The 17,392-nt window shown below is 38.5% G+C and overlaps 2 protein-coding genes across 5 annotated transcripts; both read right to left on the bottom strand.

Annotated features, from left to right (window-relative positions):
• Positions 1-49: 49 nt before the first annotated feature.
• Positions 50-6,268, bottom strand: LOC110055318 (upstream stimulatory factor 1-like). 3 transcript variants are annotated; one of them, XM_020761699.2, is made up of 6 exons: positions 6,134-6,268; positions 4,538-5,199; positions 4,340-4,430; positions 3,533-3,591; positions 2,951-3,066; positions 50-1,924 (listed from the first exon to the last, which is right to left on the bottom strand). In XM_020761699.2, the coding sequence occupies exons 2-6, from the start codon at positions 5,184-5,186 to the stop codon at positions 1,715-1,717; spliced, it is 1,125 nt and encodes a 374-aa protein (XP_020617358.1). In that variant the 5' UTR covers positions 5,187-5,199; positions 6,134-6,268; the 3' UTR covers positions 50-1,714. The 3 variants fall into 3 exon arrangements, with proteins under 3 accessions (XP_020617358.1, XP_020617359.1, XP_020617357.1); XM_020761700.2 differs by lacking the exon at positions 6,134-6,268 and having other exon boundaries at positions 2,972-3,066; positions 4,538-5,260; XM_020761698.2 differs by lacking the exon at positions 6,134-6,268 and having other exon boundaries at positions 4,538-5,257.
• Positions 6,269-7,263: 995 nt separating this feature from the next.
• LOC110055320 (centrosomal AT-AC splicing factor-like) lies at positions 7,264-17,337 on the bottom strand. Of its 2 annotated transcripts, none has more exons than XM_089294555.1 (15): positions 17,270-17,337; positions 16,084-16,247; positions 15,469-15,567; positions 14,684-14,750; positions 13,639-13,692; positions 12,288-12,370; positions 11,618-11,662; positions 11,129-11,187; positions 10,916-11,001; positions 10,447-10,480; positions 9,813-9,868; positions 9,044-9,104; positions 8,453-8,543; positions 7,428-7,478; positions 7,264-7,350 (listed from the first exon to the last, which is right to left on the bottom strand). In XM_089294555.1, exons 1-15 carry the CDS (start codon positions 17,291-17,293, stop codon positions 7,308-7,310), a joined length of 1,017 nt encoding a protein of 338 aa, XP_089150681.1. In that variant the 5' UTR covers positions 17,294-17,337; the 3' UTR covers positions 7,264-7,307. The 2 variants fall into 2 exon arrangements, with proteins under 2 accessions (XP_089150681.1, XP_020617360.2); XM_020761701.2 differs by having other exon boundaries at positions 17,147-17,293.
• Between the last annotated feature and the right edge of the window lie 55 nt (positions 17,338-17,392).

The raw sequence follows: 17,392 nt of genomic DNA on the forward strand, positions 1-17,392 counted from the left end.
CAGTAATTTTTTAAATATTGTGACTCAGAAAAAAACATGAATTCTGATATTTAAATGTCTCGATGCTGTCACAGCATATTCTGTTTAATTAAGTCATAGATGTACATAATATTTATCTACATAAGCTATTTAAAACCACAAAAAGTAAACTAAATTTAATGTTTCATTAAAGTACAAAGAAAAAAATTAAGAGTTCATAACCTTTGAAATTTACTACTGTTGTTGAACCACTTAAAGGGAGGGTTTTACAGTTCAACATGTGTCGGTATTATTTACTCGCCTGTGCTCGCTTTTTGGCACAGGCCCAGTTTTTCATTGTTTATGAACCAATTGCAAGCAAGTTACCTAATTTTGCATGCAAATAGCCGTAAAATCATCAACCGTAGAATAAATGGTAGGGGTTAACACTAAATTCAAAAGTCAACAGTGTCAGTAAAATCCACTGAATCTTCTGAGAATTTTGGTCAACTGTCATTCTGCCACGACTAACTATAGCAAGTGATCACTGATCTACATCTGAGTGGGGGTTTTAAAGCGATAACACTGATAAGAGGTGAACAAAAGTATTTTGATTTCGAGACATGAGACGAACTGTGAAACCCTCCCTTTGACAGTTACTCTATGAGGGACTCTAAAAAGTGACAGAGATGCTTCCTGAAAGTTACAAAACAACCATAAGCATTATAAGATTACACTTAATTCTGGAAATACCCCACATGTTCTTTTACCAGAACCAGAGAAAGTAAAAGCACTCTTGGCACCCAGAAGAATACCATGACCAGTGCAAGCTATACAGCGGGAAAAGATTGCCAAATCTATGGGATATCCAGTGCATAAGAATTCCCTTCTTTTGAACAACTGGGTCCAATGTATCAAGCACTCTTTTTCCACTTGCACAGTTTACATCCCAATAGGTAGAACAATAACTCAATTGAACACCCAAAGTGGTAACAAAGGAAGCATTTCCACACCTTGAAGATGATTTCCAGTTTGAATTGTGCAGACCCTTGTGCACTCTGGAGAGTTTATTCACGTTTTTGTTTTGATTCAGGTACGATGTCACAAAATGTGACATTCTGTAGCAACTTACAAGAGGTAAAGTCAAAGTTTCATGACTGCTATTAATGGATGATACAGCTTCATGGCTCTAAAAATTAAAGAAATTGTTGAAAAAAAGAATTTAAATTGCCTCAAAGATAAGGTAAGTGGTTTGTAACGAACAACATAGATTCGCATCCCACTGAGTGAGACTCGCAAACATGGGTGATGAGACTGCATAGTACAGACTAGAAATCATCTTTAAGGATACAAGGAACATCCTATCACTTTCAAAAGTCTCCCCACCTGGGTTGACTGCATTTGTTTTACACTAAAATAACACATCTCTCTGTACATAACTTTCTACAAGGTAAACACATTTACACATCTTTGTTTGGAGCATGAAACATAACCTCTTGCCACTACAGTAACGAGACCTGCGGCACACACAGGCTGCGACAGTAAAGGATCAGATCTCTTTAGGATTGACAAGTATTGATTAAAAATAGAGTCTGCTGTAAAAATTCACTGCACACAAGAGGAGGAAATTCCGATGACAATCTTGGAAATTCTGAAAAGGAGTGCCGCCACACAGGCTGTTTATGCAAGTATACAGAGGGATGTCTTTACACAGAAAAGCAATAAACTATGGAAGGAACATGAACATTTAGAGGCTCTATGGCCCTGTGGAAAGTTCAATTCCATGCTGCTGCAACTGTGCCCTGAGCAATGCATTTTCTTGTCGAAGCTCCTCGACTTGCTGTCGTAAAAGCTCTGTGTCTATATTCAACCTTTCATTGTCCTTGATGGTTTCCACCATTCTTGCATTGTGTGATTTCAACTCATTTATATAATCCACTGTTTTTGATAGAATCCCACCTTTACTCTGTTGAATAAACAATAGATATATCTTACTGAACTGTCAAGAGTCCTTTAAAAGTCTAGCAGTTAAGTGTACAATTCCAACATGGGCCACGGGGGCACAAAGTACTAGAAAGTCTTAAATTCTTTTGTTGCTTTCAGTAAGACCGGTCACCTGCCCGAGTTACAGAGAGTATTGTTATGAGTTGTCAGCCATGATGTTAGCAGTTTTCAATCAAATAAGAACTATAAAGAAGTCGTGGATACATTGCTTACAAAACAGAGAGGTCTGCCCGATCAACTGCAATATATGTGAACAGGTTTTGAAGGTAATTAACAAGGTCACATAAAAAAGTCAAACTAACTCTGCCCTTGAAACACAATACTCATCTTAAGGTTTTGTTTATTACAATTTCAAAGTTTATCCACCCCTGAAAATTAAAGATTTTTTCTTGACACCTTTACAAATTTCCCGGAACACCTCACCCTTTCATGACTTTTTTCGTTACTCTACTGTAGATAATTTTGTGTACATATCTAGCTTTCTAACTGCGTTGGCGACAAGAGTGTCTTGTTTGGATGAACAGATAAGTTGTGCTACTGATGTTTCCAACAGCTTTGTTTATCTTTCAATCAAAAACTCTTCTGGCTTGACATTCAATCTCTACACACAAAGTTAAACCTATTAGTCTTTCAAACAGCCACTAGCAATGACTTGATTACATATGTGCTGACCGCAACGAGTATGTATCGAAGGAAAGCCAAAGTGTATTTCAATGTATTAGGTTGTGGCATTTCTTTAGACAAGCGAGGGACAAATTGGCATGTTGTGAATTACTGAATATTGGTTGTTGACAAATCAACTTGTTTACATCTGAGTTTCTACGCTTCACATATCCATGGCTAAAAATTGGCCCTTGAGAGAAACCTCCTATGGGCCTCTCTTGTTGCTTTCCGATGGGTGCCAAACAAGGGCACCCACCTCTGGCAAATCTCTTGGAACGCACTAAGAACTCTATGTAAATGGTAAAATAAACTTAACACTGCTTACTATATTCTGTGATCCACCGACCTGCCCAGCTTTGGATTGTTCTTGACAACATTCAGGGACTACTTTAGCCAGTTTGTTGATCCATGTGTTTATCTTGTCTCTGCGGCGACGCTCAACTAAAGGAGAAGGCATAGTATCAGATCGAGCAAAGAAAACTCTAGCAATTAATTTCATGCTAATAACACTTTGGAATTCAAGCAATTTTTACCAACAATCTGAATTGAGAAGAGCTGGTAAATAACTACGAAATAACCTAAGAGGCTAACAAAGAAAAAGAAAACAACATAAAAACTTAGCACTGTTGATTTAATTCACAGTTAAGTTAATATGCTTTCATATATGGTAACAAATATCACATATCCATTTCTAACGCAAAAGTTCTCTGAATAGCAGTTCACTCTCCAAGGCAATGCAATTTCAATATTTCGTTTACTTCAGATACAAAGGTTTTAAACTTTCGCTATGAAAGCCGTGAAGAGGATTAGAGATAAGAAGGCATTACGAGTTCACCACTCAAACATAATAATACAACTTATAAAGCTAAAATAGTTTGGCATCTAGGGCATCAAATGTTTCTTGTACCTTCATTGTGAGTTGCTCGTCTCTTTTCGTCTCTGGCAGTTCTCGGAGCGTCAAGTTTTCTGTTAAGAGCAATAGTATTATCTAAAACATACACAACCTCCATGATTTTAACCTGTCCTGTACGGTTCCACATCGGAAAATATCAATCTAACCTTCGTTCGCGTGTTAAGTTGTCCTTCGAACGAGAAATGTATAGCCACAACGACCGTCACATGATTGAAGGAACATCATGTGACAACAACCGAACCATCATGTGGGACACATGACAGAGGTGCCGGTGAATTCAAAAATACAAAACAATTCTCAAAACACAGCGAGGTTGTTCTTCAAGGACAGGCTCACCTCAGTGAAGGTATGTTGAAAAGAAACGCTTTCGTGAACTGAAGAGTGAAAATCCGCCTAGATACAACAACAGTCATCGATTTATTCGAATCAAATTACATTTAGTGTGGCTTGAGGCCTGCCCAATAAAACGTTCGATTGTCGACTGCAATCTACCAGGAAACGGACCTGATAGCTATTTTTTTTCACTTGTGCTTATGCTGAAAACTTCACATTGCGGTTTTATGTTATCACCACCATATTTTAGCTTTGTAAAGGCCTTAGCTTCAATTTGATTCCCCGGGGTTGATTCACATATCGCGGAAATATCGAGAGGGAAGATAGATTTTCTTATAAATAAAAGATTATCCATAAAAAGACTGGCAAATTCAAGCGGCCAAGGATTTCAACACATATATATTATTTCGGAGGTAGAAAATCAATTAACAGAATTTTTCGGATTACGGTGATTTCACAGCCACTTACGTTGTGATTTTGTGAGTTATAGCTGGAGCAATGTTCCTCTGATTTCCTCCTGGCATAACATCTTGGGGCGACATCATAACATAGAACCCACCTATAGTCGTAAAACATGACATATTTAACCTTCCTTACTTCAACGACATTTTAAAACTTTCATTAAAAATCAAAGTTAGCCGTTGTATAAAGTAACGTGTAGCAAACCTGCCGCAGTCCCAACTGTCGTGATGGTTTGGGCCTCGGCCATTGTAATCGGCATTTGGGAAGGAGACGAAGGCTGTGTGAGCGACACTGGAATGTTTCTCACCGTGTAAGCGCTAGCTTCTAAAGAATCAGTTCCGCCAGCCTGAACCACCGTCGCTGTAGCAGCCGCGTCTGCCGGCTGAAAGTACGTGAATCTTGCTCCGTCTGCGGCCCCGTCAGCTTCGACTGTGTGTGTTGGAGAAGAACCATTGCTGAACGGGCTTTGGATGACAGTTTGCACTTGCGGAGCGAACGCTGCCGTCGCAGCATCTACCCGTTCGCCAGTAGGATCGGCTGCTTGGACTTGGACAACTCGAATTTGTTGCGTGCCGCCATTGAATCCCGTTGCCTGTACACCGTTTGTGTCGGGCCTGTACTGGAACTGAAGGGTACCTGGATCACCAAAAGCAGCACTCGCTTGTTGTCCGACTAGAGCAGCTGCAGTTTGTTCGTCAGAAACGGTCGAAACCGTCACTGTCACAGTTTCTGGCTCGGGTACTTGGCTTGGATCGGATCCTTTGGGATCTTGTAATGGTGAATTTTTCTCAGGGTCCAAAGACCCGTCGAGCATGTCCAGAGTCGGAGAACTGGAGTGCGGAGTCGTGGTCATGGGGTCAAACAAACTGGTCATGTGAACAAGAAGAGAGAAACGACGAAATAAACCACGAGGACAACGAACATCACATGATAATGTACGTCACTTCGATCAGCTTCCCTTCCATCGCCCCTTTAGGTTGTTACCATTGGAAACTGTCCATCAAAGCTACAAGGTCAGGTCAATCACGTGTACCAGCATGTGACAGAACACGTGATTCATGAAGGGATTCAAAAGGGGATTGGCTATTTTCCTTCCGCGCCATTTGGCCACAGAAAGTTGAAGTTGGGTCTGTCGCAATCTGAAAATTGTTCTTATATTAGCTCATAGGCGTTAGCCTTTCGATTTCTTGTGGCAATTATTGTTCTGGCAGCACTGAGTCTGCAACCTTTCAGGGCTTTTCCTTGCTATGATTTTTGCCAATATTTTGTTTCCCACGGACGCGGAAAAAGAACCGAGAGAGAACTGGAGTGACAACTGCGCGCTGCCCGACGGGGTGGGCGCCGGGAAGGAGAAAAATAAATTTTGAAAAAGAGTTAGTACAACAGAACTCAAAACTTCCATTTAGAAAAAAATAAAGGTACACCTTTTGATTTTGGGGAGACAGAATGAACAAACATTCCATTTTTCTCCATTGTTCACTATCGTTGTTGAAGTGGAAACTAAATGGCTTTCCAGGACTTATTTTAATTGCGGTATTTGCAATAGACTGGAAGACTGGACGCGTTAATTTGAACGAAAATCTCCGTCGACTTTTTAAGGGAATTTTGACGGGCATAGAAATAACAGTAAGTATACAACCCCAATTCTACCACGTTCTAATAACTGGCTGTTCCATTACTCCCTCTTGGCCTGTTATACGAAGTCATAAAAATGTCCCGCACCGTTGAAACCACTGTATTTATCAGTATTGACTACCGTGCAAATGTAAAATTACTTTTAAATTTTAGTAAACCACATACCTCTAAAAAAGGGGGCTGCCTATAAATAAGCTGTCTATAAATCACTTGGATTTCCTATAGCTTGAAACCTTAACCTGGGATTTGATTTGCACGTTGAAGATGCGTTTCTAAGGGAATCTAGGCAGGTCTGTCAGTTTTAAAGCGTACGGATCTGACCGTTTGAAACCCTACTAATCACGTGTATAGCACCCTGGAAGAGACTTTCCGCGCATATTAGATTCCGCGACCAAAGTCAGCTGAGCCGACAAAACTATGTGTGTAATCTGCTGCACGAGTGTAGCTCGAGGCTCGAGCCCAATTCAGGCCCGAGCAAAATTCTGGCTCAAGTCACGTTCCTACGTTGATTAAGCTTTTGCCTTGTAAGATCTTAAATTTTCTTATGACTTATGTCTTATGTTCTTTATCTTCATTGTGTATGCATGGTTCTGTTTTTAATCGAATATAACTTGCAGACCCGCAGGTCTGTTCGCTAAGGTGTTGTCAACTTGAGGATTGTTGTGAACAATTGAAAGTAAGAAGTTGCATTTTTTTTTTTCCTCCGAAAGGCTTTCACTCTCGTCCCCAGAGCCGTATGTTCCTCTTAAACGGTGTGGCCTCAGCACAAGGAAATAGTAGCTCGAGAAACACACGATTATATTGGCTAGTTCGATATTTGGACTAAAATGTTCGGTAATTCAATGCTGGCTTCATTCCCGAAAATATCTTCTACTTTTGCTGGAAACGGTTGCCAAGGCACCTCAGGTAAACATTGTTCTGGTCTGGTACAGGGCAACAAATAGTTTTAGCATTATTTCGGTCCGAAGAGGCCATGGTTATGTTAGGAGAAGACGAATATCACCATTCAAGATAACGCCAATGTACTTCCGTACAGCAGATGCCCAGCTTACCCCAGCAAGGCCTGGGCCTAGTTGCTCAAAGGAATAGCGGTAATTTTGATTTAAGTTTTGTAACTTTGAGGAAGAGTTTCCTGTTTACATTGTTTGGCCTACTGTTTCGAGGTCGAATAATCTCAAACTACACAAAACATAAGCAGTGAAAAACATTTTTATAGGTTAACTATTAATCCTGGGTTAACGTTAACCGGTTTTGAAACAACCCGGCCCCGGTTACTGCAGTAAGAAAACAGATCGTCTTGACAAACTAAATTTATTATGAAACCATTTAACGAAGATTTTTATTTCCTCTTGGCTTTCTTGTTTTCTCCTCTGAAGTCGTGTCTGAAAAAGAAGGAAAGAGCTAACGATTACATGAAAGTTTAACTTGCCATCATTCAGTTACAAAAATTCCTATTTACCTGGATTGCCAGCGAGGGCCATGGTTCCACACTCTGCCAAAAGAAGGAAGCCTGCAAAAACATGACATAACAATTCTTAACAATTGCGTAAAACTCTTTATCGGTTTGAGAGTTTGGTGGTGAAGCATTACTATTTTAACAAATAGATTCCTTGTTGCCGTGCGTCTAGTCAGTCATAGATCGCAGAAGACGTCAAAATGCGGTGAGAACAAAAAAGTGGCACATGAGGCGTTAGGCGAGTGTCGTTATATCGTTGTGTGTGAATCAGGTTTTATGGACTTAACGATCCACTAAAAAACAGTTTTCATTAGTGCCGGGCACTGGGCAAATTGACCGGCTGTGAAGACAATTTTGCCCGCCTGGTTTGCCCGTCTAGAGGAAAGTTTTTCTTACAACGAAGTTCACTTCAGAAAGTTTTGCCTGCCTATGAAAACCAGTTGCCTTGCTGTTGAAAATGTTCATGAAATCACTGAAAAAGTTGCACAATGCATAAACTGTTGTTGTGTTCTCCTTAAGATGTACCCTTCACAAAAATTGTTCCACATCTTAGTACACACTGCCCATCTAAGAAAAACCTCTAGAGTTAAATTTCAGGCGCACAAGTGTAATTTTTCCTGACCAGCTAACCACGACTGCATCAGATTAAAGCACTGTGTGCTTAAATTAATAACAATAAAACATCAGGAACACTATTACTCTCTAAAAGTAGCTCAGCGTGGTATGTTGACTTATTTTGGCCACGTGCAAAATTACCTTTAAATTGAAAGAAACCGGAAAATGGTAGCTTACTTCAATAGAACAACACCAAAGAGATAATAATAAACCATAAAGGAACGAGGGTGGTTAAGGATGGAGCAGATTAACACGGATTACAAAAGACGAACTTAAAAAATTTAGGCTAAACTTTTCAAGTTGAGCAAACCGTGACGCTGCTCTTGAACGAGACGATCTTTACTGCGCTGACAAAACAGCCCCAGAGGAGTCCCCTACTATGACAAATTTAACAAGGCGATGAGGCAACTCACCAATCATCGCTCGTTTCCTTTTTCCTGTCAAAATTTGCACCAACTCTGTTGGGATTTTTGTTGTTTGCGTTTACTTTCTTCATCCGTTCAACTGAAAGAAACATTGTCAGCTAATAATTAATTTCGTGGTATAAACACCGACAAAATGTTGGAAGGTAAAGTCGGCATTCAAACCTAGTGACCCGTCAAGCTGGGGTAAATCTACGGTCTCAGGGGCGCGACTAAAACAACGCAACGCAACGCAACGACTAAAAATGTCCTTGTTCTCACCAGTAAGAGATGTTAATCCTTCACAAGGTGATCCCACCCCACCCAACCTCCCTCCTAGAAAAAAAAAAATGTTCAATTCGCTGGTTTCAGTTTTCGCACTTGGGTGGAGAGAGGCACTGTGACAATAAAACATCTTGCTTACAACAATTTTTGGTCAAGACCAAACGCCGAGAGTTTTGTACAGCTTAACAGGATTATAAGTTTACGAGCTGACGTAACTGAGCAGAAGGAACTTTAACAGACAGTACACAAGATTCTGTGTTATATAATCGAAATTATCTCTATCTCTCTGTACACATTATTGCACAAACGATGACATACCATGTTTTTTGAAGGCATCATAGGATGGGCCAATAACATCATTACAAGCTGCACTGCTCGTCTACATTGCAAAATAGCATGTTATAACAAGGTTAAATGTATTGCAGGAATTTTTCGTGATAACATACGCTTATCTCCCAGGTTACAAGTGAGAAGACTAGTGTTAAAATGAAAGACATTATGTAGTTGTTTGGTCACTAAATCTTAAAAAGATTATCCCGTGGGCTCGATTTCCGCCGCTTTCTCGAGTCCGGTCTACGTTGCTCCCCGAGAAGAGGGGGAGGAGCGCGGGCTCCTTTCCCGAACAGCGGCTGGTAATCGAGCCTAATTATCCCGGTGATCAACACCATTCTGTCTTCGCAGAAAAGGAATCTTGAGTCAGAGTGGTATTAATATACCCATTCAAAACCCCTTACAAAGTATACAGACTGCATCAGGGATGGTGAACGGTAGCTGGAAAATTGTGGGTCTTGGAAACTTTTGACCTGATTTCAAAATCTCCGAATCCTTTGTGAAGAGTCAGGGAGTCTAACTTTTGAGCGTATCGTTCTGTCTCAAGAGTCTAGTGTCGGGCTCGGATTTTGGAAAAAAGGAGTCTCAATGTCTGGGCGAGTCTCCGATTTTACCATAATTTCCTCACCTCTTGTATTCGCAGTTCCATGTGAGGATGTTTGGTGACCATTTTGCACTATGTCAATCATGTAACATTTCACTATTTTGAAACAAACATTTTATCATAACATCATGTGCTTCTCAGCTCTTTACATACCTGACCGTCATTATCATCATCATCATCATCATTTCTCAACCAGGGGGGTGTTGCACCTAAAAAAATCAAGACCTTGTGTAGTCAGTACATCAAACTGTTATTAGTCCCGGGGGAGGGGGCCTCCCAAGTGAAAAGGCCGGTGATGCATGACGTCTTGCTTGAGGGTGTAAATCATGGATTTTTGGTCTCACCTGGGGTGTTTAGGATGAAATGCCACTATTTTTAGCGGTCAAGGTATCTTTTAAGGTTGCACACAGAAATGGTAAAAAACAACAACAACAACAACAATCAAGCCATGCCCAGAGTGGACTCCCTTAATGGTTTAATCCAAATTTCCCGACAAACATCCCTGACTTTTTCATATGGAAATGTTTTCAAAAGGGTAAAAGGATAAAAATGAAAGAGTACGTTTCGTTTTCCAAAAAAAAATGCCAGCACCAAGTCTAGTCATCTACACATGACAGTGACTTGTTACACTGAAATGTGCAGTAGTTTTATTATTCCAACTGGTAACTTCTGGAGTTCTACATGTATATAATATTACCATTAACCAAATGCGCAGAAACATCATTCTAAAGTGCACAAGAGACAAGAAACAAGGTAATGCTTCCAACTTATTTATGAGCAATCTGACCTGTATGGACATTTCCTTCTCCCTTCTTTAACTCCTGCGATAAAAAACAAACAAACAAACAAAAAATTCAAGTAAAGATAATTATGCTGTTAATGTTAAAATGTACTGCATAACCTCTTAAGCTGTATGCTCATTTGTTTAGGTTCTGTTTTTTTTCCCCAATGTTTTTTCGTCACTACTCCCTCAGGGGGTTGGGCTGTGATTTGATCACAATGCTTGGTGGGGTTTGTTCAATTATGAAAGTCACGAGTGCAAGCTCTTCATGGTAACCCAAGGAGGATTCCTGCAGGGAAATGACATCTAGTTATTTTCAAGCATGCCTTAATAGCAATAGTTACTGGTATGTAGAGTTTTAAATCCATCTTCCATACAGCATGATGCAGCTGTTAACAAGGAAATAGAAATAAATAACCGCTGTGAGGAAGTTTAATCATTTTGATGTTCAGTACATAAAAGGTGTGCCATATACCGGGATTCCTATACAAGTAAGATTGTCTCCAAATGCCTCAGCAGTCTGGAATTGTGTTGGTATGACGTCGTTTGAGGAAGTAGAACCTACAAGACAAAAAACAAGCTTTTTAATGACCACTTCTTGGGGTTTGTTCTCTGTAGTCTGAAGTACTTATAAATACATGGCCAGAGCTTTTCATCATTATTTAAATTGCACAAACAGTGAACTCACTTTTAGAGGCATCATCAATTGAATCCATAACCCATGGAAACCACTGAGTTGATCCTGGTCTAAAATCAACAAAATAATTATCATGTCATATTTAAAGCTGATGTTTATTCAGGAAAAGACTTGCTCCAGTGACTATCTTGTGAATAACAAAGAGTACTCATATTCATGAACATATGTCTCACAAGAATTGCTCTCTTTTAAGTCTGTGGATAAAATCCTAGTGTGTGACCATTCAAATGAAAGCTATTGAGCGGTACTTCCTTGCGGTACTATTTATTATGCTGTGCAAGGTAGTTCTACAGTAACTTTTATGTCTGTGGATGAAACATCAGTGTGTGATCATTCAAATGAAATCTATTGAGCAGTACATCAATTAAATGAAAGGTATTGAGCTGTGCTTTCATATGGTGCTGTTTGTTTTGAATTCCATATTTTGAAAAATATGAAATTTTGGCAGAAAAATAGTACAATAAAAATGATAATAATTACCTGTATTTTACAATTCCACCACCCCAAACCCTTTGACCTTCATGCCTGTGTTTCAACATTCAAGTAAAAGAAAAGTAATAATAACCTATCTCTAATAATTTATCATACTGTCCTTGATATCAATAACTGCAATGTTAGATTAAGAATATTTTGACATATTTGTAGGTATAGGGAAAATTAGACTGTGAAAATTTTGAAATCCACTTGCCCAGTGGGCCAGTGAATTTCAGTTTTCAATTGCCCCCACATGAATATTACTTGCCTGATTAGAATTCAACATCCAATATGGTAGAATATGGTGACGGGAGGATGGAAGAGAACAAAGTATGCTTGGATTTTAAATAATTATTAATCAATGCTTTGAACTCATTGTTTTGCTCATCTTGCAGTTTTAAGTTTTGAAGTAGTTTCTGACTGGAAGTTATCTTTTATCAAGGTGACATTTTCATTCGAGACTACATGTACCAAGGCCAATTTCACTTACAGGTCAACCAGGCCACCAAACTTTTACTTGCCCCTGGGAAATGGACCTGGTTTTTTTTTTCCTGCCCTGAACGTTATTCTTAATTCAAGAAGTTCATTTATATTCATTGCCAATTGTAATAATTACGATAACTATTATGCTACATTCACCAGTTTTTGTTTTAAAACTTCATTGTTAAATACAAACCATCCTGTTGGATTCTGAAGAATTCCTTGTTCATTTTGCACCGTCTTGTAAACAACTTCTGGCAAGACTTGAATCTCTGGTGGCTGTTGTTAGATATTCAGGAAACAATAACGAAACCAAACACAAAACAGGAAGAGATGTTTCTAATGGATGATTGTAGTAAGTTGTAATTTAGTCAAAACCAAACAAATTGAACCTCATCTATCACAACCAATGCGAGTAGTGCGATGAACCAGTGGGAAATGCAACAGATAAGAACAGTGCTAAAGGGATGGAGAGAATTCCTTAAGGGCCTATGCATCCTCAGGGAGAAAGGGTATACGTCAAAGTCCTTCATAAACTGTGGGTAAAAAGTCATTTTCTTGTTATGTGTATCTCTGGCTCAACAATGAGTCAAAAATACAATGTGTGTCAAAGACTCATTTGGGTAAATTAGGAAAAATTCAATGTTTTCACATTTTAAAACTCACCCAAATCCATGCACCCTTTAGCTACTGCTATTACCGGTAAATAATGATGTCACCATTGAGTATCCCACAAATATCTTTTAGCACATAAGTCACCCCAAACAATAATAGTAAATTTAATAAATTTAAGATCCCCTTAAAACCCTTTGTTGGTACTTCGCAGCCAACATGCAGGTATCATAATTTAAACCCACTGGCCCACCTGAAGAAACTTACAGAAAGCACAATAGACAGGAGACATTCACTGATACCAACTAATAATTCCTGTAAACTGTGCTAGCATAAGGTCTTGGTATGTATTGTGATCATCCATGTGAGAGTAGTTTTGAAAAGATTTTTGTTGGTGACAAAAGAACTGGTGTCCCATCATGACAAAACTGACCAATCAGTTTCAATGGACCAGACTTGCAACACAAACTGACAAACACTTTTCTCTTGACTCTCAAGATGACTTTTGCTCAGGTTGTCAAAACATCAGTTACCGATAAAAGTTCTTTTCAGAACCACCCTTACCCAGAAGATCACACTGAATGAACAACTCATGCCATGGGTTCAAACCATTTACAGTAGTTCACTTTACTATTACTGAACAGAATATTTAAACAAAGAAATCAGGAGTGCTCTATACAAATACACACAGAGCGAAATACGAATTAGGATAGAAACTAGTTGACAGTTACTCGAGTTTCACACTTGAAGCAGTCTGATGATTGCAAGTTTCATGCATGAAACTAAAGTAGAAGTCAACGAGTATCTATCTATATTCGAACAGAATATTTATATATGTATTTAGTAGTTTATTATAACCTAGAGTTACATGAGATATTTTATAACATGAGGATACAATCAGTTTACCCCGCTTCAAGAGGATGAACATAACAGACCTGTTGACTTGCATGAGCTTGGAGAGCTTCTTTATGTTTGATCTGAGAAATTTGCTTCACAGGAAAACAAAAAAATAATATTCAACAAATCAACCACTTTTTTCCATGGTTCACACTCTCTCATTATATGGCTAGCTCCGTGAGTGGGCAAGATGAATCAAATCCTGCACTGTGATTGGCTACCTGAGCAGGCAAGATGGAGCTATCTTGCCTGCTCGGGACTACCCACTTTCCCGGAAGAAAAATTTCCCGAAAGCCATATAATAAATCCTTTATTGACCAAGCTTATTCAGTGGAATGGATATAGACAGTTTTAAGTTGAGGCTAGAAGCCACCACAATACAAGATGGCTCGATATTGGCCTCATTCTTTTTTTGCAAGTTTATGGACCTCGACTCCATCTTGGTCCATAAACATGCAAAAAAAGAACTTGGCCAATATCCAGCCATCTTGACCTCACACTTGGTCAATAACCCATATATAGAACATAGGAATAATGCTATAATAGAGCATAATATATTAAATGTTGTTCATAACTCACAACAGCTGGAAGTACCTGTAGCCATGGAAAGGCATGGTCAAATAATTACTTTATTTTCTTTCACAAATTTATATTAAATAGCATTATTTTGCAAACAATCATTCGAAGACGATAAGTAAGTGACACATAAATTTACTCCAATGACCATTCCTTTACAAAGACTGGATTGTTCTAAAATCATTTTGAAAAAGAAAACTATGCTTGACTTGTCATGAATCAATTTAGTGATATATACATTAACAAGTTGCATGTTACAGCTGGTACTGAAAAGACTTTCTACTGCATCATGTGTTACACGGCATGCCATTTTCATGAGCTACACTTTTGTCAACCATAACACTTGACCAATGAAGGTGCAAGAATTCAGTCAGTTATTGGAAAAAAACATATATTAAGATAACACCACAGTAAAACCATCAAGAAACAAAATACAATCTCATGTACATTGTATCCTGTGACATCTTCAAACAAAACAGATTATTAACTTGTTCTCTTACACTTTACCTTCTGTCTTTTCTCTTCCATTTGAGTTTCAAATTCCTTTAGTTTTTTATCAACCTCTTCTTTATAGCTAAGGAGAACAGAAATTTCTTATATTTTTCTCTTCACATAATATCAAAGAAACAAAAAATTCAACTCTATTTCTCTGTATGGTTTTCGTTACTGGAATGATTATGGCCTCAACTGTCTATTCTTTTAAAGGAGCTCTGTTGTTGATGGCATTTTATGGAAGTATGATGGCCTAATTTTCATTGCCCTGGGGCCCGTTTCTTGAAGGTCCCGAAAAGTTTTCACACCCAGAAAGCCGTAGCAAAATCTCAAACCTTACAATTATAAAGCTGTTTTATTCACATATTCTTAATATGAACAGAAGTTCTCTTTATACAAGAAGTTTCAGGCGTATACAGGTGACACCCATTGAAAAATTTAACTTTAATTGCTAGAAAGCCTCATATTTAGTTTTCAAATTTGAGACAAACGAAGGCGATATGTCATAACAAGTATCAAACATGTATATTTGTAATACCTGTATAATAATATGGATCATGTTTGCTGTTTCACTACAGAAATTGCACATTGTAGTCACCATTGTATACATTGTACATTGTAATGTGTGCCGAAATTAAGACATGAAATACTACTTACCAATTAGAAATATTATTAGTGTTTTCAAATCAAAAGATTTCAAAGTGATATCCCCTTGGTGTTCCTGGCCATTCTGATTCTCAGTGTTAATAATACAGTACCTTACAAAGAGAATTAAATACAGCCTTGTGAATTGTACAAACCTGCTAAATCTTTCCTTGTCAACCAGAAACTTGCTTTTCAGGTTTTTATCAGCTCCATTTTCCCACCAGTACTGGTGGAGATTCTTTCTGTGACTCTCACTGGAAATAATCATGACAAGCATGTAACTTAAGGAGCAATTAAATATTAAGACTTTTAAACCTGTGAAGTCCAAACTCATGTATGGAAGCTGTACGCAAACTTCGCAAACGTGAAACTTTACTCATTGCCAAGATGCATTACCAAGGCAGAGTGCATCTATGTCAACTTCAACAGATTATCTGGGAGTCTACTGGATACAGGCTGAATCTGTGTCTCCAAGGACAGTGCATAAAGTATGTTTTCTCACACATATATAATTTTTGACCTATTTTGGGAAATTGTTTTTGGACATTTGAAGTATATTTGTGGCTGAATTGGTGGAGTTCCACTTTGAACAATTTTCTTCAGGGTTTAAGAAGGAAAATTGGTGATCTCTCAGATTTAGAGTTTTTTACTTTGGCCTCACTGAAGTCGGGGTGTGAGAGAGATGAACCCTGGGCAAAGGTCTGAATCCTATAGTTAAAAATTAAGGATGGAGCTTTACTGAAATATTGCTGTGCTTTGAAGCTATTCACCTTGCAAAATGCTCAAAAACTCCACCATACTTGATGGTGACATCTCTATCGGTCACATGTTTGTTAACATTCTCAGTGCAGAAATGACACCAGAATCTTGATCCTGGTTCTAGCTCACCATCCTCTACAGAAGGTTTCCTTAGAAACTTTCTTGCCTCGTCAACCTGATCAAGGAAATTCAAATTATGCTTAGCTTAAGGTGGCTTACTACAGTTTTTCCGAGACTCAGTAGCTTGCGCTGTGATTATCTGCCAGACGTCAGTATTAGCCAAATGTGCAAAAATGACACAATTAAGTAACCAAAAACCACTTCAGCACATGAAAGACGTTAATTCACTTTGGTATATGTAACAATAGCTTCAAAAAACCTAGGGCCAATAAAATATGACAAAAAAGGTAGATAAACAACCAGTAAAAGAGCTCTAATTTACTCCTGTTTTCTCGCTCCTGATACATGGCATCACATGAGCATGCACTTAAATAACAGGCATGTGCGATTCAATTCCCGTCCAAGGTTGTAAAAGCCAGTCTTTGACTGAGGATTGCTCAAAAACCTACCACACAACCCAGGCTGAAATTTTCACAGTTGATTTGTGGGGTGAATCACATTTAGAGCCAAAATTTTAAAAAAATCTGTATGACAGATTTTGAGCTATTTTTGATTTCACATTTTCTTAGTTCGCGAAAATCTGTCTTACAGATTTTTATTTTACTTTGCCTTAATTTTTGATCAGAGCCACTTTCTAATTCCTGTAATTTTGAGGTGGGGTCGTATGAGTAGATTTTGAGGAAAATGTCATTTAACGTATTACTGCCCAGTCTCTCCTCAGTTACTCGGTCGTTCATTTTGGCCATTTGTTGACGTATAAAATTGTTCAAGTTTCACATAGAATGGTAAAAGACAAACAGTAAACAGAGATAGGAAAAACATCTTAGAACATTTTTCAAACGAGTAAGAAGATGGGCTGCTATCATCCAACAAAACTGTAGTAAGCCACCTTAAGCTTATTTTTTAATACAAAACACAACAAATCAAGCAATGCAACGATAACAAGTCTCAAACCTTTTTTCCAAATTTCATCAGAGTCTTTCCAAGCAAGGATTTATGTTTTCGTGAATAAATGTGTTTTCTTCCTTGGTCGTGATTCAATCGGCAGAGAGAACAAAACTTAAACTGTCCCCTCACCTCATCTGTGTTACTGTCCGCCATCTTGGAACTAAACTACCCATGTACCTTTGCAAACGTCTTGCGGGATACCACTGGTCTGATATTCGCTGGCTCATTGTTTTTGTGGAGGAAGTCGAGGAA

Source organism: Orbicella faveolata, unplaced genomic scaffold (assembly GCF_042242905.1).
Source record: "Orbicella faveolata isolate gen_17 unplaced genomic scaffold, um_ofav_v1 contig_25, whole genome shotgun sequence".
In the NCBI taxonomy this organism is placed as follows: Eukaryota; Metazoa; Cnidaria; class Anthozoa; order Scleractinia; family Merulinidae; genus Orbicella; species Orbicella faveolata.

Bases quoted from the DNA above. Each gene is read 5' to 3' on its own strand.
- LOC110055320 (XM_020761701.2), bottom strand. From the start codon at position 17,293: ATGGCGGACAGTAACACAGATGAGGTGAGGGGACAGTTTAAGTTTTGT. The intron at 16,248-17,146 runs GTTTGAGACTTG...TTCCTTGATCAG, and splicing joins TGATGAAATTTGGAAAAAAG to GTTGACGAGGCAAGAAAGTT. The intron at 10,481-10,915 runs GTATATGGCACA...TTTTTATCGCAG, and splicing joins TTACTTGTATAGGAATCCCG to GAGTTAAAGAAGGGAGAAGG.
- LOC110055318 (XM_020761698.2), bottom strand. From the start codon at position 5,207: ATGACCAGTTTGTTTGACCCCATGACCACGACTCCGCACTCCAGTTCT. The intron at 3,067-3,532 runs GTACAAGAAACA...CTTCTCCTTTAG, and splicing joins ACGAGCAACTCACAATGAAG to TTGAGCGTCGCCGCAGAGAC. The intron at 1,925-2,950 runs GTAAGCAGTGTT...TTTATTCAACAG, and splicing joins TCGGTGGATCACAGAATATA to AGTAAAGGTGGGATTCTATC.